The sequence below is a fragment of the Hypomesus nipponensis genome, chromosome 1 (genome assembly GCF_054491055.1).
Source record: "Hypomesus nipponensis isolate SF chromosome 1, ASM5449105v1, whole genome shotgun sequence".
Taxonomy (NCBI): domain Eukaryota; kingdom Metazoa; phylum Chordata; class Actinopteri; order Osmeriformes; family Osmeridae; genus Hypomesus; species Hypomesus nipponensis.
This window is the reverse complement of record NC_140361.1, coordinates 13,775,307-13,802,403: the sequence shown is the minus strand read 5'-3', so window position 1 is coordinate 13,802,403 and position 27,097 is coordinate 13,775,307. Positions and strand designations below refer to the sequence as shown.

General features: G+C 51.6%; 3 protein-coding genes across 3 annotated transcripts; 1 reads left to right on the top strand and 2 right to left on the bottom strand.

The window, feature by feature from the left end:
- The first annotated feature begins 291 nt into the window (after positions 1 to 291).
- LOC146302680 (insulin-like) lies at positions 292 to 1,441 on the top strand. Its single transcript, XM_084699149.1, has 2 exons — positions 292 to 484; positions 1,209 to 1,441. The coding sequence occupies exons 1-2, from the start codon at positions 292 to 294 to the stop codon at positions 1,358 to 1,360; spliced, it is 345 nt and encodes a 114-aa protein (XP_084555275.1). The 3' UTR covers positions 1,361 to 1,441.
- A 393-nt stretch (positions 1,442 to 1,834) lies between these two features.
- Positions 1,835 to 9,107, bottom strand: hmmr (hyaluronan-mediated motility receptor (RHAMM)). The gene is made up of 20 exons (XM_084695961.1): positions 8,919 to 9,107; positions 8,306 to 8,404; positions 8,119 to 8,198; positions 7,942 to 8,019; positions 7,470 to 7,658; positions 6,833 to 6,919; positions 6,556 to 6,667; positions 6,356 to 6,421; positions 6,208 to 6,281; positions 6,002 to 6,075; positions 5,519 to 5,823; positions 5,231 to 5,379; positions 4,895 to 5,130; positions 4,618 to 4,734; positions 4,305 to 4,517; positions 3,567 to 4,214; positions 3,355 to 3,427; positions 3,020 to 3,196; positions 2,547 to 2,709; positions 1,835 to 2,365 (listed from the first exon to the last, which is right to left on the bottom strand). Exons 1-20 carry the CDS (start codon positions 8,962 to 8,964, stop codon positions 2,352 to 2,354), a joined length of 3,000 nt encoding a protein of 999 aa, XP_084552087.1. The 5' UTR covers positions 8,965 to 9,107; the 3' UTR covers positions 1,835 to 2,351.
- A 277-nt stretch (positions 9,108 to 9,384) lies between these two features.
- cyfip2 (cytoplasmic FMR1 interacting protein 2) lies at positions 9,385 to 26,920 on the bottom strand. The gene is made up of 30 exons (XM_084695952.1): positions 26,761 to 26,920; positions 23,293 to 23,442; positions 23,060 to 23,149; positions 22,088 to 22,165; positions 21,566 to 21,667; positions 21,046 to 21,227; positions 20,717 to 20,813; positions 20,214 to 20,342; positions 20,025 to 20,129; positions 19,764 to 19,852; positions 19,412 to 19,649; positions 18,964 to 19,116; positions 18,664 to 18,803; positions 18,383 to 18,530; positions 18,101 to 18,254; positions 17,803 to 17,959; positions 17,466 to 17,562; positions 17,239 to 17,315; positions 17,009 to 17,117; positions 16,734 to 16,853; positions 16,236 to 16,435; positions 15,954 to 16,041; positions 15,488 to 15,631; positions 15,242 to 15,332; positions 14,491 to 14,621; positions 12,716 to 12,788; positions 12,448 to 12,542; positions 12,000 to 12,238; positions 11,759 to 11,906; positions 9,385 to 11,488 (listed from the first exon to the last, which is right to left on the bottom strand). The coding sequence occupies exons 2-30, from the start codon at positions 23,407 to 23,409 to the stop codon at positions 11,321 to 11,323; spliced, it is 3,759 nt and encodes a 1,252-aa protein (XP_084552078.1). The 5' UTR covers positions 23,410 to 23,442; positions 26,761 to 26,920; the 3' UTR covers positions 9,385 to 11,320.
- Positions 26,921 to 27,097: the final 177 nt, after the last annotated feature.

Genomic DNA, 27,097 nt, shown 5'->3' with positions numbered 1-27,097 from the left:
CTGTTTGCTTTCTTCAAAGGGCTGGTTGGGCTTTAGTGGTGTAGCTTTGTGGCTCGGTCTTATCTTCATTGTGCGATGCTCTTTATAGTTTCTAATTACATACCGCATTGAGATTGCTGTCAGAAACAGATGGTCTTTACACTTCAAAAAACCAGCCCCAGAACTCCATTCATGCCTTGTTTCTTTGGACTTCAGCAAGGTTCATGTCCTTCCTACAAATCACGCATCTTCCTCATTCCCCTCCTTCGCTTCCTCCTCCTCCTCCTCCTCTCCCCAGCCCCCTCCCCTCCGATGGCGGTGGTGCCATGGGCGGCGTCCGTGCTGCTGCTCCTGGTGCTGCCCTCCCCAAGCGTGGCCAGGCCGCCCCCGCAGCACCTGTGCGGCTCCGACCTGGTGGACGCCCTCTACCTGGTGTGTGGCTCCCGGGGCTTCTTCTACAGCCCCCACCGCAGCGCCAGGAAGAGAGACCTCCAGCCCCTCATAGGTGAGACTGCGCCAGGGAGCGGCGGTAACAGGATGGTTTTTGTCCGTCCTCTACAGGCGAACCAATCCTTTACCCGTGACTATCAGAGTAGGTCATTGCTACATAGGGAAAAATATCCCATCTGTAAGATCTTTAATGTGTGTGTGGGGGGGGGGGAGGGGACACGACACATGAATCCTTTAGGTGTGGATGAAACCCTACGACACGGCTCTGTGGGTCGTTAGTGTGCAGAGCCTTCCTCCACCTTCCCTTCAAGTACTCAGCCTGATTTCTTTATTTTTTTTCTTCTTTAAGGCCCTTCAGTGGGATTGTTTCATCTTGCCATGTGTGTGCGCGTGTGACAAATCCGATTGGCAGAATCCCTGTGAAGCCCTGAGATCCCCCCCCCACTCCCCCCGGAACAAAACTCATTATTTAAATCGAACGTTTTAGATTGAGATTTTGGGGGGTTTCAAGTCTCCTCAAAAGATTCCATTGATGCCCTGAAGTTAACGTTGGAGGGAGAAGCCACTCGAGTTCCCCCTGTGTCTCTCTCATCTTCCCATTGAAGTGGAGACTTAAGGAAGGCTAAATGGATTGGGAAGATCAGATTACACTCCTATTAACTCGCCATTAACTAGCGAACACTCCAAATGTCATTCGGCGGGACTGAAGCTTGCGCTTTGCATTCAAAACGTAAAGCAGGCCTTCACGACTCTCTCTCTCTCTCTCGCTTTCTCCCCAGGCTTCCTGGCAGGGAGGAGCAGGCTGGAGTCCAGGCTGTGGAAGGGACCTTCGGAGAAGAGCCGCGACAAGCCCAAGGTGAAGCGAGGCATCGTGGAGCAGTGTTGCCACCAGCCCTGCAGCCTGTACGACCTGGAGGGTTACTGCGACTGAAGGCGCGCTCGTCCTCGCCGTCGCCACCACCTGCGGCGCAGCACCCACGAGCAGCCTTGAAGCCACGCGGCGGACACGCCCACGCGTACGGCCAGGTGTCATGTCTAGTGAGAATAAAAGGATGCGTGATCTGAGGACTGAGGCTGTCTTTTGGAGGGTCTGAGCCCGCGTGGATCCTTGTGTTTGAGTGAGACGCCGTCTGTGTCAAAGGCAGTCTTTGTGTGTGTGTGTGTGTGTGTAGAACAAAGAGCAGATGGATCATAGGGGTGAGGTGGCGGTTGTTGAGGACTGCTGCTAACAAGTGTGACTTATGGCTGCAGTACTGCAGCGCTCTCTAGAGGCTGGTAAGAGGTAGGGCAGCCACAGGGCCAGGTTTAACAATGCTTTCTCACATCGCCAAAACCCGAGACATACATGCATGGGATGTGCTAAAGCTCGATTCAGCTTGCAAGTGATGGGCAAAAATGAGCAAGGTTTGTGGATACAAAGCCAAAAACTTTTATTTTGAAAAGTCATTCCCTCAAAAAGGAAAATCAAAGTCTATTTGAGTAATTTCTGGGAAGATGTCAGTACGCTGCAGCCGTCAAATAAAAACATAGTTAAAATCCAGCTGTATGAAAATACCCAAGCATGACACCACTGTAATATGAGTAAAAAATAATAAAAAACGTTTAAATCTGTAAAATAGGTTGGTGATATATTGGTACATCAATACTATTCAAGATCACAAAAATATACCGAATCTCTCAAATTCCTGTCCTTGATTTCAGCATACTTGGTTTCTCTCTTGGTACCAGCATCACAAAACAAAAGTGCAACCATAATGACATCTGGATTACAGCCAAGAAATACAGAGATAAAAGACTTTAGAGGAAGATCTGACAGGACAAGGACAAAAACACCGTTAGCAGGCTGCTCGTGAGCAGAGCTAGAATCGAGCCAGACACACACACACACACACACACACAGCGTCTGGATCACTGTTCTTTTCTTAAAGACGGTTTCCTGGGAGACAGAACAATGAAGGAATGGGATCAAGTCAGATCAAAGTGTTTCTCAAACACATCACTCTGTCAGCGTGGATAAAGGGTGGGGCTAATGAGTGTACATGTGCTAGTAGTGTGTGTGTAGTTGAAATACGTATGTAAGTGTTGAGAGTACTAGCAGGTGTGTGTGGGGTCCCCACCCTGTCTGAGAGCAGCAGCAGCTGGCCCAGGGGGCTGCTGGTTCTCCTTGCTGGCGTGCTGGAAGGCTCTGCTGGGGTCAAACCTGCGAGGAGCCTGGTCTGCCTTCAGCTGCTCCATGTCCTTCTTCTGTCGGCTCACCTGGGCTCTCAGCTTAGACAGCTCCTACACACACACACGCACACACACACACACAGGGATTAGCATCACGCAAGGCATCATGATTCAAAGTGGAGGCTGAGGAAAGACGCTTATAAAATATGTCTTTATGAAACAAACACTGACGTATAGATGAGAATTCTTCCTGAAACGCAAAAACACACTTAACGTACAGTGTACACTCAAGTCCAACAGCAATCTTCCCAGTATTCTTTATATCCATCTGTATAAATATATGATCTTTGTCTAAATCGTTGACCCTGGTGCAGAGGCGTGCTGGTGGGTGGGTTTAGGGCGACGCTCCCCCCTCTCTGACCTGCTTCAGGGCGATGTTGTCGTCCTTCAGCTTCACCACGTGTCGGATCTTCTGCCTCTGGTTCTGGTGGCCCAGCAGGCGGGCGTAGGCGTCGGCCAGACGGGTCATCTCCTCCTGGGTCACCCCGTTCTCGCTCAGTAGTGCGTCCCGCTCTGCCGCAAACCCATTCAGCTGCTCCTGGAGGGACGAACCAAAACAGGGGTTTGGGGGGCGTGCATCCATGCAGAGTAGGTTCAGTATACTCATTTTCGTTATCATTGAACTACGGAAATCCTGGGAATAAAAACAACGTTCCCCATGGTGCCCTTAGGGGTGAAGTGGTCCAATTGACGGACCTGGAAGGGTTTGACTTTGGCAAAGAGCTCCTCGTATAGTCTCTTCCAGTGTTCGGCCTCAGAGTCTGAAGAGCTGGGGAACACAGGAGAGGGAGGGACACACAAAAAAAAGTTCATTGAACAACGCTGGGGTTCCTAATTCTACCTTCGATTTGCAGTCCGTCTTGGACCCGGCTCCGTCGCTTCCCTCTCCCAGGCAGCGTGCGGCTCACCTCTTCTCCTGGCTCTGGGCCAGCAGCGCCTGGATCTCCCGCCTCTGCTCCTCCATCTCCCACTGCAGCGTCACCTTCTCCTGCGCCGTCACCTCCACCTGCTCCCGCAGCACCCTCATGCCCTGCTCCCCCTCCTCCACGCGTCTACGAAGGCTCTCCTCGCCTCGTCGGATCTCCTCCACCAGGCTACGAAGGTTGGCCTTGTCCTGCTCCCCCTGCTCCACGCGTTTCCTGAGGTTCTCCCTTTCCTGGTCCAGCCGCGTCTGCAGACGGGCCCTCTCCTCCTCCGTCTCCTCCGCGCGTCTCCGCAGGACGCCCGCCTCCTCTGCCCTGCCCTGCCGGGAGTCCCTCCTCTCCTCTCTCTCCCGCTTCAGGAGACTCCGCGCCTCCTCCTTCTCATCCCTCTCATGGGCCAGTCGCTTCAGCGCCTCCTCCGCCTCCTCCTCCTCTGCCCGTTGGAGCCGGCTCTGCGCCTCCTCGCGCGCCTCCCCCTTCTCCCGCTCCAGCTTCCCCTGCGCCTCCTCCCTGTCCCGTCGCTCCTTCTGCAGCTCCTCCTGCAGCCTGTCGACCAGCGAGGAGTGGGCCTCCGTCGCCATCGCCACCTCCTCCTCTCGCTGAGCCAGACGGGTCTGGACGTCCAGCAACATCCTGGAGACGGTGGGGACAAAGCGGCCAAATGAAGGAGGGGGAAGGAGGGAGGGACGGAGGGAGAAGGAGAGACAGGAAGGCTGGCGTTACCGTGCAAACTCCTCCCTGGCTTTCTCCTGCGTCTGCTGGGAGGAGAGGAGCGCCTCGTCCCGCCGCTCCATCTCCCCCCGCCACCGTTGCGCCTCCTCCTCCTTCGCCCGGGCCAGCCCCTCCATCTCTCCCTTCATCTGCCGGGACAGCTCCTCCATCTCTTCCCCCAGCTCTCTCGCCCTGTCCTCCGCCAACTTCAGAGCTTGCTTGGTGCTGGAAAGGGGGGGGGGGGGGGGGGAAACGGTGGGACCGGGTTAAACGTCATCGGACGGCACCTTCCGCAGAGGGCCGTTGAACTGGTCGGCGTGCTCACCTCTGCAGCTCGGTGGCCAGCTCTCCTATCTTGCCGAGAGACTTGACGTGCTCCTCCTGGAGCCTCCGCAGGGCCGCGCCGTGCGTCTCGTCCAACGCCTCCGTCTCGCTGTTCATCCTGGGGGAGGGAAACCAAACCCGCACCGGTGCAAAGAAGCCCATTCAAAACACAGAACACGGTGGCAGTTAGACACCGTTTGCAAGTAAACTGCCCGGTCCAATGTCGCACTTTTTGAGAACTCTGGTTATGAATCGGTACGAATCGGTTTGACTCAGACCTAATCAGCTGTGCCCTGGCCTCCCCCAGCTCTCTCTCCAGGTCTGCCTTCTCCTGCTGCAGCGTGTGCAGAGCCTCCTCCCTCCCCTGCTCCTCCTCCCCCCTCCTCTGCTCCTGCTCCTCCAGGGCGCCCAGCTCTCCCAGAGCCTCCTCCAGCTCGTCCTCCAGCTGCCTCTGCTCCAGGCCCATCTCCTCCCTCACCCTCGCCAGGGTGGAGGCCAGGGTGGAGGCCCGCTCCTGCGTGGGTGGGGGGGGGGTGGGGGGGAGAGACACGTTCAAGGATCGAACCCGATGGGGCTCCCGACTACTTTTGAGCATGTGAGTGTGGCTGACTGACCTTCTCCTTCTCCAGCTCCTCCATCAGGGTGGTGTGGGACAGCTGGAGCTGTCGGAGTGCCTCCTCCTCGCTCCTCCTGCTCTCCTGCAGGGAGCTCAACTCTGCCTTCAGCTCCTGCACCCTCTTCAAACCCTCCTCCTGGGTCCGCCCTGCCCGCCCACACACACTTTAACACTATGCAACGCTCTGTTTAACCCTGGCATATTTTCAATTCCCCAGATTACACATGTGCTGCCAAGAACTAATCTGTTCAGGAGATTTAGTTCACGGGAGCAGACACACACACACCTCTCTCATCTTCCAGGAACAGACACCTCTCTCCCAGGTGGGCCACTCTCTCATCCAGCTCCGCCTCCGTCCTCCTAAGCACCTCCCTCAGCCGGGCTAACTCCGCCCCCTGCTGGCGCACCACGTCCTGGGAGTCCAGCGCTTCCTGCTTGGCCCGCTTCATCTCGCCCTCCATCTGCCCCAAGGCATCCTGGGACGCCTGGAGCTCTTGCTGGCGCACCTTAGACTCCTCCTCCTGTTGCCTCAGTGCATTCTGGGAGTTCTCTAGCTCCGACGTGAACCGGACGAGTTTGTTCTCCAGGTTGCTGCAAGGAAGAGACCCACTGTCATGTTGGGTTTCACTCTGCAAACGTACCGTTCAGTCCCTTCTCATTATTTCACAATATGAGCTGAGAAGTTCAATTGGTTTTAATAATGACAGTCGACAGGCTCCTCATAAGAAATCGTCAGGAGCCATCGACAGGAGGGCGAGTGCCGTCTTACTCCATCTGCTCCTGCTGAGATGCAGTCAAGCTCTGCTCCATCTCAGTCTTCTCGCGAACATTCACCCGCAGGTCCTTAACACACCACAGAAGACGGGGGTCACACGCAGTACTGATGGACAGTGCAAGCACGTGAGGATGGCTCCCTACGTAGCACTCGTGCAGTTCCCACACGGCCTTGTGGTCCTGGATGTCGCGTGTCAGTACCTGGATGTGGTCGTTGGCGGTGTCGAGGTAACCCTGCAAAGCCTTGGTCTCCTCTCTCAGCTCCTGGATCAGACCTGGGGCAAACACCTGGGTTACAGGAGGGCCTCCACACTCTCACACCCCCCAAAACGGCCACACCACCACTCACCATGCAGCTTGTCCATCTCGTTCTCGAGCTCCTCGTTTTGGGCTTTGGTTGCTTGGTGCAGGTCCTCTGTGAGGGGTAGAGGGCACAATTCAAATCCCATTCAATACTTACCACCGAGAGTGATGCACACCCTCTCTGTGGACTAATGGTCTAGCAATCAACAATCTTGTGGGGGGGGGGGGTTGGTGAGGAGCTTTTACCCAGGTCTCTATTCCTCTCCATCAGGGCTGACAGTGTGGCCCTGGCTGCCTCCAGGTCAGTCTCCAGCACCTTCACCTGGCCCTCCGTGTTGATCTGCAGGAAGCTCACCTCCTGACGACGACAATAAGCGGCAGCCATGCCCACACAACGACGACAACAGGAAGTGAAGGGAGAGCGCTGGGTAGACATACAGTGTTCCCCCTACACAGTCCTACTGAGGCAGTATCTGAGAAGATGAATCAAGTCTCATTTAATAAAAACAAACAGAGCTCCTACCTTGTCCTTGATATCCAGCTTGTTCCTGGCCTCCATGAGCTCCATGGTGAGAGAGTTGATCCTCTTCTTCGTGGTGTCTGCCGACACCTGAGGGAGGGAGCACAGGATACGAGCAGGGTTCAGCCTCCCAGCCCCATCACGCACTGCTCCAGCCCCATCACGCACTGCTCCAGCCCCATCACGCACTGCTCCAGCCCCATCACGCACTGCTCCAGCCCCATCACGCACTGCTCCAGCCCCATCACAGACCCCCACCCGCCACACACTGCTCCAGCGTGGGAAACGTGAGCAGTGGGCCCAGAGAGCTAAACGTTGGCTGCTGCTGCTAAGTGCTAACCATAACAGAGTGCACAATGAAAGCCTATTATTCAATTGATTGCGGTCCAACAGTCGATCGACCGCAGCAGACTAGACTATTTAGAGGAGCATACTGGATTAGACCATTAAAAAGGACCCTATTCAGGAGAGCAGACTAGAATAGACTAGTCAGAGGAGCATACTGGATTAAACGATCGAGGGGACCAGACTTCTCAGAAGAGCATCCTGGATTAGACGAGACTATTCAGAGGAGCAGACTGGATTAGACGAGACTATTCAGAGGAGCAGACTGGATTCTACAGTCCAAAAGGGGCAGCACCTTGTTCTTGAGGAACTCATTGGCCTTCTTCATGTCGGCCAGCTGCCGCTCCAGGGAGGCGACGCTGGCTGACAGGCCCGTCTTCTCCCTGACGGCGGCCAGCAGCTTGGCCTCCACCTTCCTCAGCTCCTCCTCCAGGGCCTGCAGCCGCCGGTCCTGCTCCCCGCGCTGCGTCAGCAGGGAGCGGATCTGGGGGAGAAGAGTCGGCGTTGGGTGCTCTGGTGTGTGTTGAGTCATAGGGTTTTCAGGGGGGGGGGGGGGGGGGGGGGGGGCGCGTTTTGACCTCTCTTCACATTACTTACGTCACGTACCAGACAGTTTTAAGTTTTGAAACGACTGATCTGGTTTTCTGAGTCCATTTTACAGATGGTAGTAAAAAATAAAGCCACCCATGGCCATTTTGAAAATGTATGGGGTCAAATGCATTCCTACGCAGGGGTTACATGGTGTTCCGGATTGTTCATGCACTTACCTCCTTCTCCAACAGCTTCTGTTGTTTCATCTGCATGGTGATGCTACTCTTCTCTTTCCTCGCACTCAGGACATCCGCCTGGGATAGGGAGGATTGCAACAAGACTGGTTAGGACAAACAGGTTGGAGACATCTCGAACCATCTCCTCTGGGTCATGCTAACCATTCCGAGACATACCAGGCCATCTGCAGACATGGTCCTCCGCACAGGTGACATGGGGACCAGTTTAGAAGGAGACTGTGGTGGAACTGCAGAAACTAAATAAAAAGGCAGATACTTGAACATTTTGAATTCCTAACATGTTGCGTCATTGTGCGTGCTTTTGGAAAGAGTGTCGGTGCGTTTGAATTGTTGTTGAACTCACCAGGCTTTGCAGGCCTGAAGCGTTCAGATTTGTGAAATGAAGCAGGTCCCTTCGGTTCCCCAATTTTGACCTCGTAGGTGCCCGGTGGCGGTGCGCACCCTTCGGATAATTATGTACAAAGTTGGTTGGGTAAAACGTTGTGCATGTCCGCCTGGCTGGAAACTAATTTGTTTAGCTAACGCATAGAGCTAAATGAGCCAGACATTTTGTTGGTCAAATTGTTGCTCTTTTGCAACTAAGATCGAAATAGTTCTGCTAGCTGCGTCAATGCACCACACAAATGGAGGTATGAGATTATTTTACAGTAATCTGTAAACTACAGACAGTAGTTGATTTGGCATTCTTACCAACCCAGCTGGGCGATTCTAGACAAGCTAAACTGACAAGCCGTGGACAAGCATCGTTCTATTTTTACTATTCAGCACGCTAGCTGGTTAGTAGGTTTTTAGGTGTAAATTGGTTAGCCAATTATAGATTCAGTTATGCCCAAAACAAGGTACGCTAACATATAGACTAGCTAAGTACTGTAGACTACTGTAGACTAGTTAGCGTTATGTAGCAAACGTTAGCTGACGTTACAGTACTTGGCAGCTGGATACGTGTCTGTACTTACCAACATTTTCATTGAATCGTTTTACCGGGGCTCTTGAAAAAGACATCTTCGACGCCAAAATATTACTATGATGTTGTTATATTCATAAATTATGAAGATATAAATGATAAACTCGCTTGCTTTGGAAATTCGGCATGCACTGCTCTGCTACGGGTGTATTCAAAACAACAACGACGCTGCCTGCCCCGCTGAAATTTCAAACTGGAGACGTCACCACCAATTGGAAACTAGACGAGCCAATCCTGGCCAATGAGCTTCTGATGGAAGGAATAAGACACCTCAAATAATAAATCAACAAATATTCTGTATCGGGTGTAAGAGAAACAATGATTTACGTCTCTACTCGATGGATAGGCTTGACAAAAAAAAAATATATATATATTCTGAACGTCGTTTTTGTAAAAATAACGCACCAACAATTCTACTAATTTGAAATGAAAACCCATTGCCATCTTTCAGTTAGACATTTTTATTTCATGGAAATACAACATAATTTCAAATCCTTTTGCAGGACCATTGTTGTACATGTTATATTCTTTACTCCTTTTTTGTATTTCAAAACATGATCACTTGTACAACAATATCAAAAACAAAACCTCATGTCACAAATGGAGCCATTGATGACAATAAAGTACACTTTTGTCATGCTAAGGTTTGAAGATGATAATTTATACCTTCACTTTTTCGTAAATTCAACCATTCAATGAACAATAAGGTGTAGTTTTGTGAATAAATATAATAAAATGACCACTGGAACAAATACAAAGAAACGTTCTTATTTTTCATTCAAAATGCAACAAATAAACACATGATGGGAATATTGTCATAAAACTGTGTCTGATTTATCCTTTATAAGAAAACAAAAAGAGGGCACAAAATATTTGCATATTTTGGTAACACTGCTAACTCTAAAGCAAAGTCCAACACTGGTAAATACTGAATATATTTAGGTAACCACATTTTCCCCAATGATCTACCTGCTGTAGAAGGTAGCATCAATATCTTCAATTCACTTAAAAGGGGTATCCGATGTAGAGCCTTTTCTGCCAAAAAAAAGGAATCCCTTTGAGCTGGATGACCTAGACTTTCCGCAAGCCAAAGAGGGTATTTCTAATGTATTGTATTTTTTTTTTTTTACTGAGAAATGTAAACACACTTGCTCAGATGAAGATGTGTAATTTGAAGAGAAATGATCAAATAAAAAATAAAGGTTCCAACAAACGGAAGAAAGGATAAGAGTCGATGAGGTTTCTAGTTCATAGAAGAGGCATGTACCAAGGATGTCCATTAAATTATCAATAATTAAAAACAAAAACTACAACACTCAACACTTCACTTAGTTTCAACAGTGAAATTCACAATGAATATGGGTACTGGATAAAATGCACTCAGAGGCTCTGAGTGTTAGAAATCATGAGGAGAAAATAAATCAAAGCAAAAAAGAAACACACAAATAAATAAAAACAAATGTTGTTCATTTTCCTCTGAAATCAAGTGTTTTGCTGCAAAGGTGTATACGGTTCAAATCAACAGCAAAAACCGTTGGATGAACAGACAATGAATTGTATCATGATTGAACTGATGAGGGTCGTGCCGATGGTGGGGTCCCTTCAGTAGTAGTACCACAACACCAACATGGACTCAAACTCATTTGCTTTTGTATATCATCTACAAAATTCATTTTCATATATTTCGAAATCAGTTTGAGATCCATCTGGGTTTCATCTAGGGTCTATGCAAGTCCTCTTTAAGATTGAAGATTCTAGATTGTTCTCAGTCTATCTGCAAGAGTAAGGTTGGTCCCAAGCTCTCTGATTGACTTGTGTGCTGCAAGTGTGTATGTCTGTATGTAGGTGTGTGTATATATGTGTGTGTGTGTGTGTGTGTGAGAGTGAGAGAGAGTGAGAGACTAAGCACTGAAGAATGTTGACAGTGACTGTTAAAAGGACCATGACCGTGGCCCAGTCCTCATGGTACACAGCTTGAGGAAGGCGTGAAGGCATGCATGGATCTGGGTAGGACAGTCACACTGACTGTGACCACAGAAGAAGAGGCCGAGTTATCCTACACCTACAGAACATGGACTTCTGGGGCTTGTAGTTTCAGGAGAGCCAGAGATAAACAGAGTCTAATTTGGTTTAAGACAGAATAGTATGGGTTTCCAGCAGGCCTCTGTCGTTCTAGAGCTATGACAAGACACTCCTGCCATGTAATATTAGTTGCCAATGTGAAGAATGGTAAAAGTCACGACTCATGTTTACCACTGGCTCTGAGTCAGAGAGGCAGAGTGTGTGTGGGTGCTATGGAGTGGGCACACGTGTGTGGGGAGGGGTGAGAGGGGGGGGCTGTGAAGTGTATGTGTGCGCGTGTGTGTGTGTGTGTGTGTGTGTGTGGGGGGGTTCTCAGCAGGTGGTGGCCAGGGACTGGTGTATAGGTGGCTGGAAGCAGCGCACGTGCTCCACAGTGGAGCTGTCCGTCTCCACCGCCTTCATGTACTTGTTGAGGATGGCGAAGATCTCGTTGTTCAGGATCTGGTACTTCCGGATGCGGTCCGCCATCTTCTTCAGGGGCTGCAGAGACAGGGAGAGAGAGGGAGAGAGAAAGAGAGACAGGGATGGAGGGAGAGAGAAAGAGAGACAGGGATGGAGGGAGAGAGAAAGAGAGACAGGGATGGAGGGAGAGAGAAACACAGACAGAAGGAGAGACCGAAAGAAAGAAAGAAAGAAAGGGATGTGTATGGAGCGATGGAAAGAGAGTGTTTTTTTTTAAATTTTGCGTCAAATTCACAACAGTAGGTTTACATCTTCAGCGTGTGTGTGTGTATGCGCGCAGCCACCCACCACGTTCTTGATGATCTCGTCCTTGCCGTCCTGCCGCTGCACCTTGAGGAGGTGGTAGCAGAAGTCGAAGAGGTCGAAGCGCCGCTGCTGTCCCAGCAACACGATGATGGAGCAGCCGGCCCAGTTCAGTCCGTCTCCGAAGCACTGCCTGCTCACACACACACACACGCACACTTCCTGATCAACTCAACACGACTTTAAGGGGCACCAATGACTTATATACGGCGAACGCGCCACTCACTCTGCGGTGAACTCGTGCGTGCCCACGGGGATGCAGTAGACAAACTGCATGGCGCTCCACAGGCGGTGGAACTCCATGCACTCGTCCACGTGCATCACGCCGTTGGTGGGCGGCGGCCCCCGCCACACGGCGTCCTGCAGGAAGCTGCGGATGCGCGTCAGGATCACCTCGAACATGGACAGGCCGCAGCACAGGCGCTCCTTGGTCAGCAGGTCGCCCTCGCGGGCGATGGCGATTTGCTGCGGTGGGGGAAGGGGAAAGGGGGGGGGAGTACAAGGGAGGGGAAGATGATTAAAATGATGAAAGGGTCCAGGTTGCAGTGGCACTCGAGGGGGCGGCCGCGGGGACGTGTGTGGTCGGGCAGGGCAATGTGTTTTGCCGCTCTGTCGTCGCTCAACTTGTCTTTGTGGGGATTGGGTGAGGAGGGGGGGGGGGGGGGGGGTCTCACCTGGGGGGTGCCCAGCCTCTCGATCAGAGGAACCAGGTGCAGGGGGGCATACTTGGCCTCCAGCCTCTTCATCCTCACCTCCAGTCGCTCACCCTCTGAACAACACACACACACACACACACACCCACACACAGGACAGTAAATACTTGTCAGTCACAACACAGCTACAATTTCTCTTTCATCTTCTAGGGGATTAGAGCTTTACATCATGATCCTATTTCAGTACTTAACATGCAATTATGACAAGGTACCCAAGGTGGGCACCTACCTTTGATGTAGACCCTGGGGAGAATGTTCTGGAAGGGGGCTGCATGGAGCAGGTCACACACTTCCTCCTGGGACTGAGGTGAGCACACACACACGTGAGATAGCACCAACACTAGCGCATGCGCGCACACACACACACACGTGAGATAATACTAAAGAGCAATGACACACACACACTCACACAAACCCAGTTTAATGTATATGGCTGTATACAAACTATTCATACACAGTGTGTGGTATTACATAACTGGTATTACATAACTGCATAACCCAGGGATTATATCCAGACGCCAAGTAGGGCAGATCTCTGTGTGTGGCCTGTCACACTGATGTGACTGGTTAAACAATCCGGTTCAAGCGACTGGTCACTTGCAGCTCCACTCAGAGCCAGTGTGTATGGGTGTGGGTGTGTGTGTGTGTGTGCATGCGTGCGTATGTGTAACCCAGATCAAAACACATCATCATTTTCGAAGACTTGAACCTCATTGAAAATGAAGACATGGTTGGAGATGTGTTGAAGCCATAGTGGCCAGATGCACGTGTGTGGCTTGCAGCTTCCTGTCAGTGTAATCACAGGTAAACAAACCAGGAAGTGAAACAGGGCGTCGTGTGTGACAGACGGAAACATCAATGTTACATGCTGGGTGGAGGAAAACAGACAGGCATGCAGTGAACATGAACCCCTACAGGGCGGGCATACACACACACACACACACACACACACACACACACACACACACACACACACCACAGCAGCAGCAGCGGAAGCCAAAGTCGGAGGACAATTTCTCAAAATGTTTGAAACAAATCACAACATTTAATTGTGATGGAAATAAGCAGATACTACGGACATGTACGTGTGTTGACACGACTGAAACGGCTCTGCTCTTAAAGCTAGACTCTGTGCTGCTACCCAGCCACCTTAAGACCTAACCAGTCATCCGTCATGTGCTTCCACTGCCCCCAGAGGTCAACCTAGGTACTGCAGGTGAGACAGAAGAACACAGTGGCACAGAGAGACAAGAGGGAGAGAGAGAGACCTCAACGTGCATTTGCTACAGAGGATAAGGCCACTAAATGCTTACCACCTGTTGTAGAGGCCAGCGTGTAATGACAAACAGAGTTGCGTTTCAGTGAACAAACAGTGACCAAGACATTAAATCGGCACACAAGAATCAAGATGGCTTCAACAAACGTAGAGAGAGATACAAGGAGAGGAGGAGTGAGTTAGAGAGAGGAGATGTCAGAAAAGTTTAAGATTTGTAACCTTTTATCCTGTATAAGAATGATACTGTGTTCAGCATTCTTTGTGTGCAAAGAGAGGCCTACCCCCAAATGTGAACACTAGGTAACACTAGGCTTACGTAAACAAGGTGACCTGGGCTGACCACTATCTTACTGGAGAGGCCATAAAATATGTTAATCATATGGTCAAGCTTAGAGGGGTCAAAGAGCGCGCACACACACACACACACACACACACACAAACACTCCCAGGCAAGAGAGCCAATGAAGGAAGAGCCATGGGACGTGTGTGAAGAGCGCTTCTGTTTGAATAGCTAGCTAGCACAACAGGCTAGCGGACAAACTTTGTAGCACCACGGCGTGTGATGTTCCTGTGCCCCCCGCCGCAAGCAATAAAGCTTCCATAACTTCTTCCCCGACTGACTGCGCAGTGCCTGATAGATAAACATTTCTGACAGGGGAGGCCCAGGGAGAGGAGGGCCCGGAAGGAGGGGGAAGAGATAGAGGAGATGGGGGGCGAGGCGGTCTCACCAAGGCTTGCTCTATGAGCAGGCAGAAGAGGATAGCGTTGCCGACCTCCCTGAGGCTCTGGAACACGTCGGTCTTCAGCTCGGCGTACTCGATGATGTCCTTCAGCTGGTGGTGGAAGAACTCCAGAATCCCTTGGAGGGGAGGGGGGGGGGGGGGGGGAGATAGAGAGCGAGAGAGAGATTCAAAACTGCGAAGCACGTATCGGCTCGTTTATCATTTACCATTCCTTTGGAATTCGGATTCCATCTCGGTTTGGAGACTAACGCGTCCATCGGCCCTCACCTGGCCCTCGACCACCATGGAGTACGGCATTAGGGAGACCGTGGTCACTAACTAGGCCACATGAAGCATGAGGGTGTCATCAACGATGTTCCTGTATGGACTCGATGACCCACGTGTGTGTGTGTGTATGTCGTCATCTGTTTGCTTGTTCACGTGTGTGTGTGCAGAGGATCAGTACTTGCTGACAGAGATCACCCACAGTAAGCCTGGTACAGCCAGAACAGAACACCAGTAATCTAGTAATCCCTAATCGCCGATCAACGGGAATATCTCATTTGGCGGTGTGATGCGCTCCAGCGACAGGAGGCAGGTGTTCCCAAAGCAATCCTTGGAGCAGCACCTTCCTGCTAGTGCAGTCACTTTGACGTTGCTTAATCTGACGTAAAAACGCACGGCAACTGACCATAACTGTTCAGGGACACATACTGGTAGACACAAACACACACACACACACAAAGAGTGGGCTGACCTGGGCTGCCGTACTCGTGGCGAGGTAATCGGCATATCTTGGGCATCACCTCGATCAGAGTCTTCACATACTGCAGGATGGTGCCCTGCAGCTGGAGGGAGAGAAGAGGGGGAGGCGACGAGGGGAGGAGAGAAGGAGGAAAAGGAAAGAGGGAGGAGAAAAAGAGGAGAGAAGAAGAAGGTTTGAGGACTCGGTGGTTCTGACGTGGATTCCGTGATGAGAGCGTGCAGAATGAGGGAGAGATACCAGGCTCTTGACTATCTTGAGCAGCTCTTCCATCACCACGGCGATGCCCTGGTAACCAAGGAGACGGCAGATGGTCTTAAAGTGGGGCGGGCCAACAAAGTTCCGGTAGGAGCTGTAGATGTGGGAGTAGGCTATGTTTAGAGGCTGTGAAAAGAGAGAGCCCGAGATAGAGAGAGCCAGAGAGAGAGTCAGAGAGAGTGAGAGAGAAAGAGAGATCGAGAGAGAGATTGAGAGATCGAGAGAGAACCAGAGAGCCCAAGATAGAGAGACGGAAAAAAAAGAGAATAGAGACAAAAGCGAGGAGAAAATGTCAGAAAATCAGAAAGCGATTCCAAAACTTCCAGCATGGATATTTCATTGTCTCATTTTCTTTCCACCCTGGTTGACAAGCACTGATTCCTAGATTTGCAGAAGGCTTCCCAGCATGAGCGTGGTCCATGCTGCAGTACTACGAGCGGCCCCGCACCTTGGATCCGTACAGGTAGTAGGGCTGCACGTTGGCTGGCTTGTCTCGCTGAGGCTCCTGGGTAAAGGGGATGGCCGTACGCACGAAGCTGGGGAGACAGGGACCGCGGAATGCTCAGTCACACACTCCCGACTTTCTCTCTCTCTCTCACTCACACACACCAACCAACCTATGTTTACTCACATACGCACACACCCATAAATTGAAACCGTTCACACAAATGTACGGTCGCTTGCTCGCTCACACACCCACGCTCGCTCATACACACATACACACACACACCGGTTGGTGGAGCCGTTGTAGCAGTAGTTGGGCAGGAAGTCGAAGTTGAGCTCCCAGAAGACGTGCAGCGTGATGCGGCCGTACGGCGCCGACACGTTGTGGTTGGCCTCGCGGAACATGGCGTCGAAGCTGTCCAGGGTCATGTGCTTGGACAGCAGCCGGTGGGTCAGACGGTTGATCTCCATCAACCACTCCAGCTCCTGACGGAGGAGGGAGGAAGGGAGGGGTGGAGAGAGGAGTGGAGAGAGATGGAGAGAGAGGAGTGGAGAAAGATGTGGAGGAGGAGAAGGAAAGGCAGGTCAAGTAGAAACAGAAAAGCACTAGTCAGGGGAGGTGTACAGAATATGAGTGTGTGTGTGTCCTGATGTGATTGTCTTTAGTTTCTATCTACAGTAGTTTCTTTCTTTAGTTAATATCTACAGTATGCCTATACAGTATATATGCATGTACTCAGTGAGTGTGTGTGTGTGTATGTGTGTGTGTGCGTGGCGTCCTCACCACGATGGAGGTGAGGTCCTCACTCTCGAAGCGGCTGATGGCCTGGTCCAGAGACTTGTAGATAGCTGCTGAGATCCTCTGTGTGATCAGACGGTTCAGATCAATGGAGCGACCCAGCAGCTGCAGGAGAGAGGGGGGAGAGAGAGGGAGGGGAAGTGAGAGGAAGGTAGAATACAGGCTACCTGCAGTGGATATTCCATCTATGACATGATCAGTTCAAATGTCATTGTGCCACAGTGTGTGTGTGCGCGCGCGTGTGTGTGAGTGAGCTGTACCTGTACGTGTCTCTGTTTCAGCAGGGTCTCGTAGCGGTTGGAGGGAGGGTAAGGGATGATCACGCCGTAGTTTTTACACTCTGCTCTGAAGCGCTTGTCCAGGAGAACGCTGGAGGACAGGAACACACACACGCATCTTGTTCTACTTCCTGGTTTGGGAACTGAGCTCCAGGAGAGATCTCTATGCTCTCTATTAAACTACCGTGCGTGAAAGCGGTCCATCTCCTCACCTCCCAGCCATGGCCTTGTAGTAGGCGAATATCTGATCGGCCAGCTTGTACACAAACTGATCGAAGCAGAGGTTTACCTGAAACAAGGACAGGAGTCAGTGGTGTGTTTGTGTGGGTCACAAGGAGGGAGCTTGTGTGTGTGTGTGTGTGTGTGTGTGCGTGCGTGTTTGTGTGAGGGCCGGTGTTGGAGGGGCATGGTTGAGGTTTGTTTTGGGGCCTGGTCTAACCTCGGCCTCAATCTCGTCGTACAGGAACTGCTTCTTGAACTTGGTGAGGGCGTAGTAGCCGCTGTCGTTGTACAGGTCCAGAGGGTAGAGCACGTACCTGGGGAGGAGGGGGCAGTTAAGGTCGCTGGGACGACGCGAGTCACGCTACGCTAACGCCAGAGAGACTCCCCCCCCCCCCCATGACACCAGACCCCCCCCCCCCCTTATCTCTCTCTTCCTCTCAGTCACCTGCTCTCTCCTTCTCACTCTCTGTCTCATTCTCTCTCTTTCTGTCATTCTGACTCTCTCACTGTTTCTCTCTCTCTCTCACACACACACACACGCGCGCGGCTCTTACTCCATCATGGAGGGCTCCTTGGTCTCCAGGATGTGGTCGGTGAGGATCCAGGGCATGGACATCTCGATGGGGAACTGGATCCTGCGGCCCATGGTGAGCTCCAGGAAGAACTCCCTGAACCAGAGCTGGGACAGGTCGCAGCACTGCTGCAGGGCCTCTGGAGGTGAGGGGGGGGAGGGGGGAGAGGGGGGAGGGTGAGCCCAATCTACAGTTCCACAAACTCAGCCCAAGACAAATTTCCACATCCATATTCCCATCTGTATTTGTAGGAGTGTGTGTGTGTGTGTGTGTGTGTTACCGCTGAAGTTGAGCAGGTGTGTGAAGAAGAAGGAGTGCTTGTGGAAGTCCTCTATGGCCAGGACGATGGGGCCGTCCAGGCTGCTGCGCAGGGTCTTCTTAGAGCCGCTCTTGTCCGCTATGAGGGACTCCAGCATGGTGCGCACCATGTACAGCTGGAGACCGGGATGAGGGGGGGGAGAGAGAGGGAGGGAGAAAACATGGTGAAAACTGAAAGAGAGAAGAAAGTCTATCCAAAAGCCCCTGCCCACCACCCCCCCAACCCCCCCCCCACCCCCCGTACCTGCGTGCTGGAGGGCCCCACAGCTCTCCGGGGCACCTTGATGTCGAACCCCCCCTTGGGGTCCTTCTCCCCCCGCAGGCAGGGGTCGTTGGGGGGCTCCCTGGCCCCCTCCCAGTCACAGATGGTCTTACGGATGGCCTGGAGGACGCTAAGCAACGACACGGAGGGTCAGCCAACCCAGACGGGAACACAGAACCCACCGACGCGGCGAGCGGCCAGCCAATCCTGGCCGCGGAGCGCGTCCCGTCTGGGGAGGCGTGGCCCGGGAGGGCGGGGCTCACCTGATGAGGACGTTCTTCTTCTTGCGCACGGCCTGCCGGAGCGGCTCCCTCAGGGTCATCTGGGCGAAGTCCTGCAGCGCGGCGTAGATGGTGTTCCTGATGGCCTGGTTGAACACGGACTCCATGCGGCCCATGAGCACCTGGAGAGCACACAGGCATCTTCACCCACCCTCGGGCCGCGCGACGGAAAGAACCGGGCTACCCACACGTCGGAACCCCTCGACACACACACACACTCTCTCTCCGTCGTCCCTGCCACCACCATCCTCCCCCCCCCCCGGCCCTGGAAGGCTACGGTACCTGCAGCCCCTTGATCATGGCGATGACCTCCACCAGGGCAAACTTCTCCTCGCTGGTGTAGTTGTAGCGCGTGGCTCTCTCGTACTCCTCCGCCGTGCCGGGGCAGTCCTTGTTGCAGAACTTGTCTGTGGGGTGGACCAGCTTCCATGAGTACTGAGACACGAGAGAGATACAGAGAGAGAGAGAGATACAGAGAGAGAGAGAGAGAGAGAGAGAGAGAGAGAGAGAGAGAGAGAGAGAGAGAGAGAGAGAGAGAGAGAGAGTTACTGCACCTCCCCTGGCCCCAGCACACACTCGCACACACAAAAGGTATGGTAGCAAGCACGCGCACCCGCACCTACGCCAAAGTACTGTAGGCTCGCGCACACGCACACACACACCCACACAGGTGTGACAGCAAAGCAAACACGCACGCACCAAGGAGCACACGCGCGCTCCGGCCACTCACCACCTCCATGACGTGCGTGCTCCACTTGGAGAGCAGCTGCAGGCCGCGCAAGGCCAGGTCAAACAGCTCCCGGTACTCCTCGTCAGACTTCTGGCTGTCCAGGCCTGAGCCCGTCACCACCTCGCTGTTGCTGTAGCGCGCCAGCTCCGAGATGAAGCGGATGTGGTCGTCGCGGATCTGCACCATCTGCTCGCACAGGTTGTACTGCGGGGAGATGCTGCTCTGGGTGCACGTCCACCTGGGGGGGAGGGGTCGAAGGATGTTGATCATAGAGTCATAGAGGTTGTGAGTGTGTGTGTGTATGTGTGTGTGACTGAATGTGTGTGTGTGTGTGTGTGTGTGAGAGTCTTACTTGGACTTGTTCTCCTCGTAGTGAGCGCTGGTCTCGATGTAGCGGGACAGCTCGATCTGCATGTCCCCAAACAGGGGCACCACCTGGAGCTGCACACACACACAGGGTCAGACTTGGTGACCCTTCATCAACGCTGATACACAGGGTCACAATGACACGTATTCTGGAGGGGGGAATTTATGGTAGAACAGAGAGCGAGAGCGAGAGAGCGAGAGAGAGAGACAGACAGAGAGAGAGCGAGAGAGAGAGAGAGAGCCTAACCTTGAAGAACTTGTCGATCTTGCCCAGGTTGATCCTCTTCTTGGCGTCGAGCTTGTAGATGTTGCTGACGTTACCGTCCATCAGGTACAGACCAAAGCCCATCACCTGAGAGACACACAGGTTGGTCACCTCTCTCATGTGCACACACACACACACACACACACACACCAGAGAGAGGCGGGGCCCTACCTTGAGCAGCATGTGTTTCTCGCTGGGGGTCAGGTACATCTTGTTCTCGTAATAATCCACACTGATGTTGACGATGTCGGCCAGCAGCTCCTCGTACCCAGGGATGACCTCCAGCTGCTGGTGCAGGCACTACACACACACACACACACACACACACAAGGTCAGGGGTCAGGGGTGGCATCATTCATATAGCACTGACACTCTGACAGAAGCAGAACTCTACCCTAAGGTGGGATCTACTTAGATGATTCCATAAGGTTCTGTGTTTTTTTTAGTCATGTTATCATAATATAATTATTACGTTGTTATGATAGCAGAGGGCACTGGAATTTGCCCCCCAGGCATGTGTGTGTGTGTGTGTGTGTGTGTGTGTGTGTGTGTGTGTGTGCGCTCGATGACTGTAGTGATAGGCTTTACCACTGAGCTATACCCATCCCTTACAGAATCATGTTTCATAATGTGATACTGCAATCAACTTCTACGTCAGACGTTTGTATGCCCACCTGTGTGATCCTATTGTGATTGGCCAGGAACATGGAGAGGTTCTGGGACTCCTGGATGGACTGGGGGTCGGCCATCTTCCTCAGGAACTGGGCCGCCCTGGAGCACGGGAAATCAGAGGGGTTACAATGGGCCCTAGCTTGCGGGCTAACGTCAAACACTGGGCCTCAGCCAGCATGCTAACAGATTTCCCACTGGACATTAGCTAGCATGCTATCAGATCCACACTATGCAGTAGCATTAACAAGCATGCTAACAGGTAGCCAGTAGGGTCTCAGCTAGCATGCTAACAGGCGATGAGAGTGTGTGCGCGTGTGAGAGCCCGCTGCACCGTTTGTAGGCAGAGTGGTCGTTCTTCACGCTGCACTTCATGTTCTTGAGCTCGTCCAGCACGGCGAACATGTTGATGAACTTCCCCAGCGTCAGCAGGTAGGCCTCCGACACAAAGTCCTTCCTCCTCTCGGCGTGGCACAGACGCTTCACCTCACCGCAGAACCGCTCGATGGCCTTCCTCTGGAGGGAGGGAGGGAGGGAGGGAGGGAGGGAGGGAGGGAGGGAGGGAGGGAGGGAGGGAGGGAGGGAGGGAGGGAGGGAGGGAGGGAGGGAGGGAGGGAGGGAGGGAGGGAGGGAGGGAGGGAGGGAGGGAGGGAGGGAGGGAGGGAGGGAGGGAGGGAGGGAGGGAGGGAGGGAGGGAGGGAGGGAGGGAGGACTCACTGACTGGTCAAGGCATAACTCCACATTACTCTCTCTGTTTGTTCATTCACTGGTAAGAAACAATGTGTTTCAGCGCTTCAAAAACCGAGCGAGCAGAGAGGTCAGAGGTCAGAAGGGAAGCTGTTCTCTGGGAGTACCTGGAAGTACATGAACTTCATGAGCTTGGTGACCTCCGGCTCCAGCACCTCCACGGTCTTCTCATAGATCTCCACTCTGTTGGGCTGCTCGTTGCACTTCACCTGAGGGCCACAAGAGGGAGCTGTCACTGCACTTCACCTGAAGGCCACAAGGTGGAGCTGTCACACTGCTTTAGTTGCGTGGGACGTTCAGCACCACTATCACTGGAGCTCCAGGTTTTATTAGAGCGTGGCAACCTCCCATACAGCACACATATGCGTTTCTTCATATCTGTCGACACTACGATTACTATTCGATGTTTCAGTGGGCCTTGTGTTGCTATTGGTCGAAGGTGAGGTTTCAGGGTGGAAACTGGCCAGTCTTGGACGACGCTGTGTGTTAGCTTAGAGCTTAGCAGTGGAACAAGAGCAATGGGGAAGTTGTGGGAAGAAGTGTAAGTGAGGAGGGGATATTATCTGACAACACCCTTTGTTCAAGTAGTAGTGTGGGTGTGTGTTGGGGTGTGTGAGTGTGTGTGTTACCTGGGGAATGGCCCTGGAACAGCTCCTCCAGGTGTAGAGCATGACAGCGTACTCATGGCCCTCCTCCAGCATTTCATTCTGGACAGACACAGAGAGAGAGACAGAGAGAGAGAGAGAGAGAGACAGAGAGAGAGACAGAGACAGAGAGAGAGACAGAGAGAGAGAGAGAGAGAGAGAGAGAGAGAGAGAGAGACAGAGAGAGAGACAGAGAGAGAGACAGAGAGAGAGACACAGACACAGCACCTCCATAACCGTCAGGTCAAACGCAACAATGGACCAGTGGAAAAGAAAGCGCTTTCAATGTAGTGATAAAGGATAGCCCGTATACTTGGGCGGTGTAGCCCCTTTGACGTGTTCAATTTGGTATTATGAAGCACAGAACATTTTCAAATGCTGGGTAATATCAGTTTCAAATGTTGGACATGTTCATGTCACAGCCGTACGTTTACATTTTACACACAGTCAATTAACTGTGAACACAGTCTGTTCCTAATTCGAGGAGAGGAAAAAAAGAAAAATTGGAACATGATTGCACTTCCTGATTTAAAGTAAGGTTGAATAAAACCTTGGTTCCCCTCATTGTGAGTCACATCACACACTCTATTCATTCCTCTTCACCAGTCCAGTGGCTGACTGATTCAGCGTGTGTGTGTGTGTGTGTGTGTTGGTGTGTGTGTTGGTGTGTGTGTGTGTGTGTTGGTGTGTGTGTGTAAGCATATCTTGAACCAAAACCGACAAAAAGAGGAATCAGATGATAAAGCCACCACACAAACAACACAAGGGTCTTTTTTGCATCAATGGGTTTGTCTTCAATGTGTGTTGGTGTGTGTGTGTTTGTGTGTGTCAAAGTCTGCCTCACAGCACACAGTGGATGTTTAAGTGGAGATGGCAAGCCATGACTAGACTGCTCAGATCTGCTACTGGCATCCCAGAATCCAATGGGCATCTGTCTTTGCTCTGTGGTTCTCTCACCATGCTTGAATGCACAGTGGCCTGTTCAATGTAGCGGGCGATGCCAGTCACAAACGCGTTCCTGTCCTCAAAGTTGGTGTCAAAGTTGGCCTGGAGAGAGAAAGTTGTAAAGGTTGGTGAGAATCTGTGGGTGTGTGTTCTTGTCTGCATATGTGTGTAGGAGTGTGTGTGTGCGTGAGTCTATGTGAAGGAGTATGTGAGTAGGCAAGGCGTGTGTGTGTGTGTGCGTGTACCTGGTACATGATGGAGGAGGGCGGGGGCTCGATACAGGGCTGCTGGTCAGGGAGGGGGAGTTCCTCCAGCAGGTCCACATTCGACAGGGCATCCTCCAAGGTCACGTGGGTCGTCATGGTAACGAGGGCTCACTCACGCAACTCCCCAGTCTGAGTCCGAGAGCGACAAGAGTGTCAAATGAGTCACGCGACCAGCTCCGAATCCAAGAAAATCGACATCGCTTTTCAAACACCCGACAAAAGCACTAGAGTCAAGATGTTCATCCATTCCCCCGTCTAAAAGCTGCCACAGGTATTCTAGTCTGGGTATTCGGTTTCATTTCCTCCCTGACTCCAAATCTCCATCTGTCTCTGCTTCTCTTCCCTACAGCAGCGGCACCTGTTGGTGGACATGTTGACGTGACAAGATAAGGTTGAGACGTCTAAAGTTAGCCTTGACGATGCTCTGGTGCTGATAGGAAACAAGGAACTGAGCGGTGGTGGCTCATATACAAGTCATCATTCTAGTGTTTGTGTGCGTGTGAGTGTGTGTGTGTGTGTGTGTCCGGCCTCCTATTCCACGGGAAAACTCTGCTTTGTGTGAACAGGGTGTGTGTGTGTGGGGTCGGCAGTTTCGACCCCGCATCATGTGCCTCTCAGGAGTGTGTGGTTCACCTCTGATCTGACAGACAGGGGTTGACACGGCCGCTAATCTCCTTCAGCTCCCCCACGCTGATGGGGCAGTGGGAAAGAGAGGCTAAAATAGGAATCTAACCCCCCCCCGCCCCCAGACCCGCACTGTGAAGCACTGCTAAGCTAGCCCTGTTCACCTACCATTGCTAACCTAGCACTGCTAACCTAGCACTTGTTCATTTACCACTGCTAACCTAGGTCACGGAAGAGTGCTGGATTGTTTACCCTCAGACTATGAGAAGTGCATGTAGCCAGTCAGTTGTGGTGTACATGTGTGTGTGCGGAGCATGTGTCACCGCTGCACAGGAACAGCTAAGAGGAAGAGGAGCAGGGCCGGGTGGGGTTTCCTGTCACACTTCATCACCTCGCGAAGACGTGCCTATTTGGCCTCCACCGACACACAGACAGACACGTTTGGCTGTTTACCCTAAGAAGTCTGTCGGTCCGTCAGTCGTGCAGTCAGGGGGGACCTACTGTTGAACACTCACGGCGCATGTCACTCATGGCAGGGCCCTTGGTTGACTGCATACACTTTCCCACACTTAAGAAAACTTTCTTTTGGCCTCCGCGCCTTTTGGAAACACTCAGACACATGCGTATGCACACACACGCGGAGCTCTCCATTCCCCGCTGCATTCCTGTGTGTTACGTCTGCCAGAGCGAGCAGACGGGTCCAGACCTACAGGAGGGTTAGCATGGCGGGGGTGGAGGGATGAGGAAGGGTGAAAACAAACTGACAGAATGAAGAGTTAGAGAGAACTAGGGGTGGAAAGCAAGGGACAGAGACAGTATATGATAGGAAGAGAGAGCTATACCAAGCCATAGAGAGCAAAAGAGAGAGAGAGAGAGAGAGAGAGAGAGAGAGAGAGAGAGAGAGAGAGAGAGAGAGAGGAGAAAGAGAGGTCTCTTTTTGGTAGGTCAATGAAGCCCTTTACGTCTGAGTGAGATGGTTAGACAGAGAGAGAGAGAGAGAGAGAGAGAGAGAGAGAGAGAGAGAGAGAGAGAGAGAGAGAGAGAGAGAGAGAGAGAGAGAGAGAGAGAGAGAGAGAGAGAGAGAGAGAGAGAGAGAGAGAGAGAGAGAGGTCTCTTTTTGGTAGGTCAATGAAGCCCTTTACGTCTGAGTGAGATGGTTAGACAGAGACAGAGACAGAGAGAGAGAGAGAGAGAGAGAGAGAGAGAGAGAGAGAGAGAGAGAGAGAGAGAGAGAGAGAGAGAGAGAGAGAGAGAGGAGAAATGAAAGTGTGTCACGTCCGGGTCACCACTCAATGGGATCCCCTCTGGCCATCCTGGTAACATGCTACCCTTCTCCTCACACTCTCACTGGGAGAGAAGAGGAGAGAGAGAGCCTACACATCCATGCGTGGACACACAGTTTGACTACAGGAACACAAACATGTAGGATACCTCGTATGTTTGTGTCCTCAGCAAGCCCCTGAGGAATGTATGCCTGGGGGGGGGGGGGGGGGGGGGGCTATGATGACATGGCCTCTCAGTCTCACCAACAACAATGCACATGATATGAATATTAATGGCCTCAAAGACATAAGCTTGATCACATGGTCTATAGCAGTGACATGCCAAGTGAGCAGAGCATGGTATGCTGCCTATAGGTCAATAATTCTCTCGGATCTTCCAAGTCAGAGTCTGGTTGTCGTTGGTTTGTAGCCTTATTGAGTCGGATGCATACAAACATTCAGGAGGTTTACCTATAGCCCTACCCATACAAAGTCATCAAGGGGCTAGTAATTTTGTTATATTCTTACTGTAATATTAATTGCATAAAATATTATTATTATAGGCAGTCTACGGATCAATTGAGTCATGTAATCACTTAAAAGAAGCAGGAATGGTACTTTAGGAACACAGGATGATTGTTAAGACTCGAGTATACCTATCAGCCAGATACATTTCTGTCATCTAACACGACTTATTTCAGAACTATTGGTTGATTATTGTACTGTATTTAATTCATAAAAAGTGGATCTATTAATTTTATGTGCGGCGTTGAGTTGGATTTAAAAATATTGGACCACGGCTGAAACGGAAGTAGAATGTAGATGCACCTGTCATTCGAGTTTGGGCAACGGGCCTGATTCTTACCCATAATAAAATGTGGCAGACGCCTCCTATGAGTTACTGTGTGTCGGATGCTGTTATGTCGGCGACGCTTGTTATAATGTAGGTTATATTACAAACTAGGTGTGCAACAAAAGTGATTAAACTATGGACTGAAGAAATACTTCGTTAAAATGCTCGGGAGCTTTTAGCTGGCGTTAGCTAATCTCGGTCATTTTTACAAGCAATGAATTAGAAATATTGCACTTTTCCCGTCATGTGTATTTTGAATGAGAGGCTACAATAATATAGTGCAATCTTTTCCAAGGCATCCACCTCATTTAAAAGAAGAGCAAAGATCATCTTCAACGAGGCAAGCTACCGTACGGATCCTCTCCACCCCACCCATCTCTCGCTGTAACCTACTACAGAATGATGCCATTTCTACACTGACGTTAGGCAATGGCGAGATAACGGAACTCCATTCATCGGAATGAACAGTTCACCTAATGAAATCAAATAAAACATTGAGGAATCTCGATCATGAATGAAAACATAATGCCTGAAGCCTGTGTGTTATATAATTTTTTTCAACAAAAGTGATGGTGCACTATGAGAAAGGAAAACAGCTAGCTAGCGTATACACGGGCAGCTCTCCAGTCATCCTCATCGCTGCATCTCCCTTCCCGTCGACAAGCGCTGCACATCTTTACTGAGCGGCTGTTGGGTTAGTGCACATACCTGCAACTTGCATGTCCGTCCAGTTAAATCGGGCGGACAATGTCGCACTACGCGACGGCAATCCAATAATTTACGGACGTTTTTCTCGCCTTTTCTCCGATTGATGCTCTCGTTTTTACTATGTGCCCATCCGCTAATCCACCCCACACAAAGAGCAGAAAATGGCTGCAAGTGCATTTCCTTAAAGGGCCAGTCGCATAGGCTCAAACTGGTGCTCAATGAGTTTCAGCGTCCAACGATTCCAAGTACCAACCAAACGAAATCACCACTTATCCAACTGTATTAGGTTAGGTCACTGTTAATTCCTTTCAGAATGCCCCAGGTAAAAGAAAATAAC

Coding starts and splice junctions, on each gene's coding strand:
- LOC146302680 (XM_084699149.1), top strand. CDS start 292: ATGGCGGTGGTGCCATGGGCGGCGTCCGTGCTGCTGCTCCTGGTGCTG. Junction 485..1,208: donor AGACCTCCAGCCCCTCATAG/GTGAGACTGCGC, acceptor CTTTCTCCCCAG/GCTTCCTGGCAGGGAGGAGC.
- hmmr (XM_084695961.1), bottom strand. CDS start 8,964: ATGTCTTTTTCAAGAGCCCCGGTAAAACGATTCAATGAAAATGTTG. Junction 4,518..4,617: donor CTGGCCACCGAGCTGCAGAG/GTGAGCACGCCG, acceptor CCCCCTTTCCAG/CACCAAGCAAGCTCTGAAGT. Junction 4,215..4,304: donor GCCAGGGAGGAGTTTGCACG/GTAACGCCAGCC, acceptor CACCGTCTCCAG/GATGTTGCTGGACGTCCAGA.
- cyfip2 (XM_084695952.1), bottom strand. CDS start 23,409: ATGACGACCCACGTGACCTTGGAGGATGCCCTGTCGAATGTGGACCTG. Junction 21,228..21,565: donor TGAAGTTCATGTACTTCCAG/GTACTCCCAGAG, acceptor CCCTCCCTCCAG/AGGAAGGCCATCGAGCGGTT. Junction 15,333..15,487: donor TCAAGATAGTCAAGAGCCTG/GTATCTCTCCCT, acceptor CTCTCCCTCCAG/CTGCAGGGCACCATCCTGCA.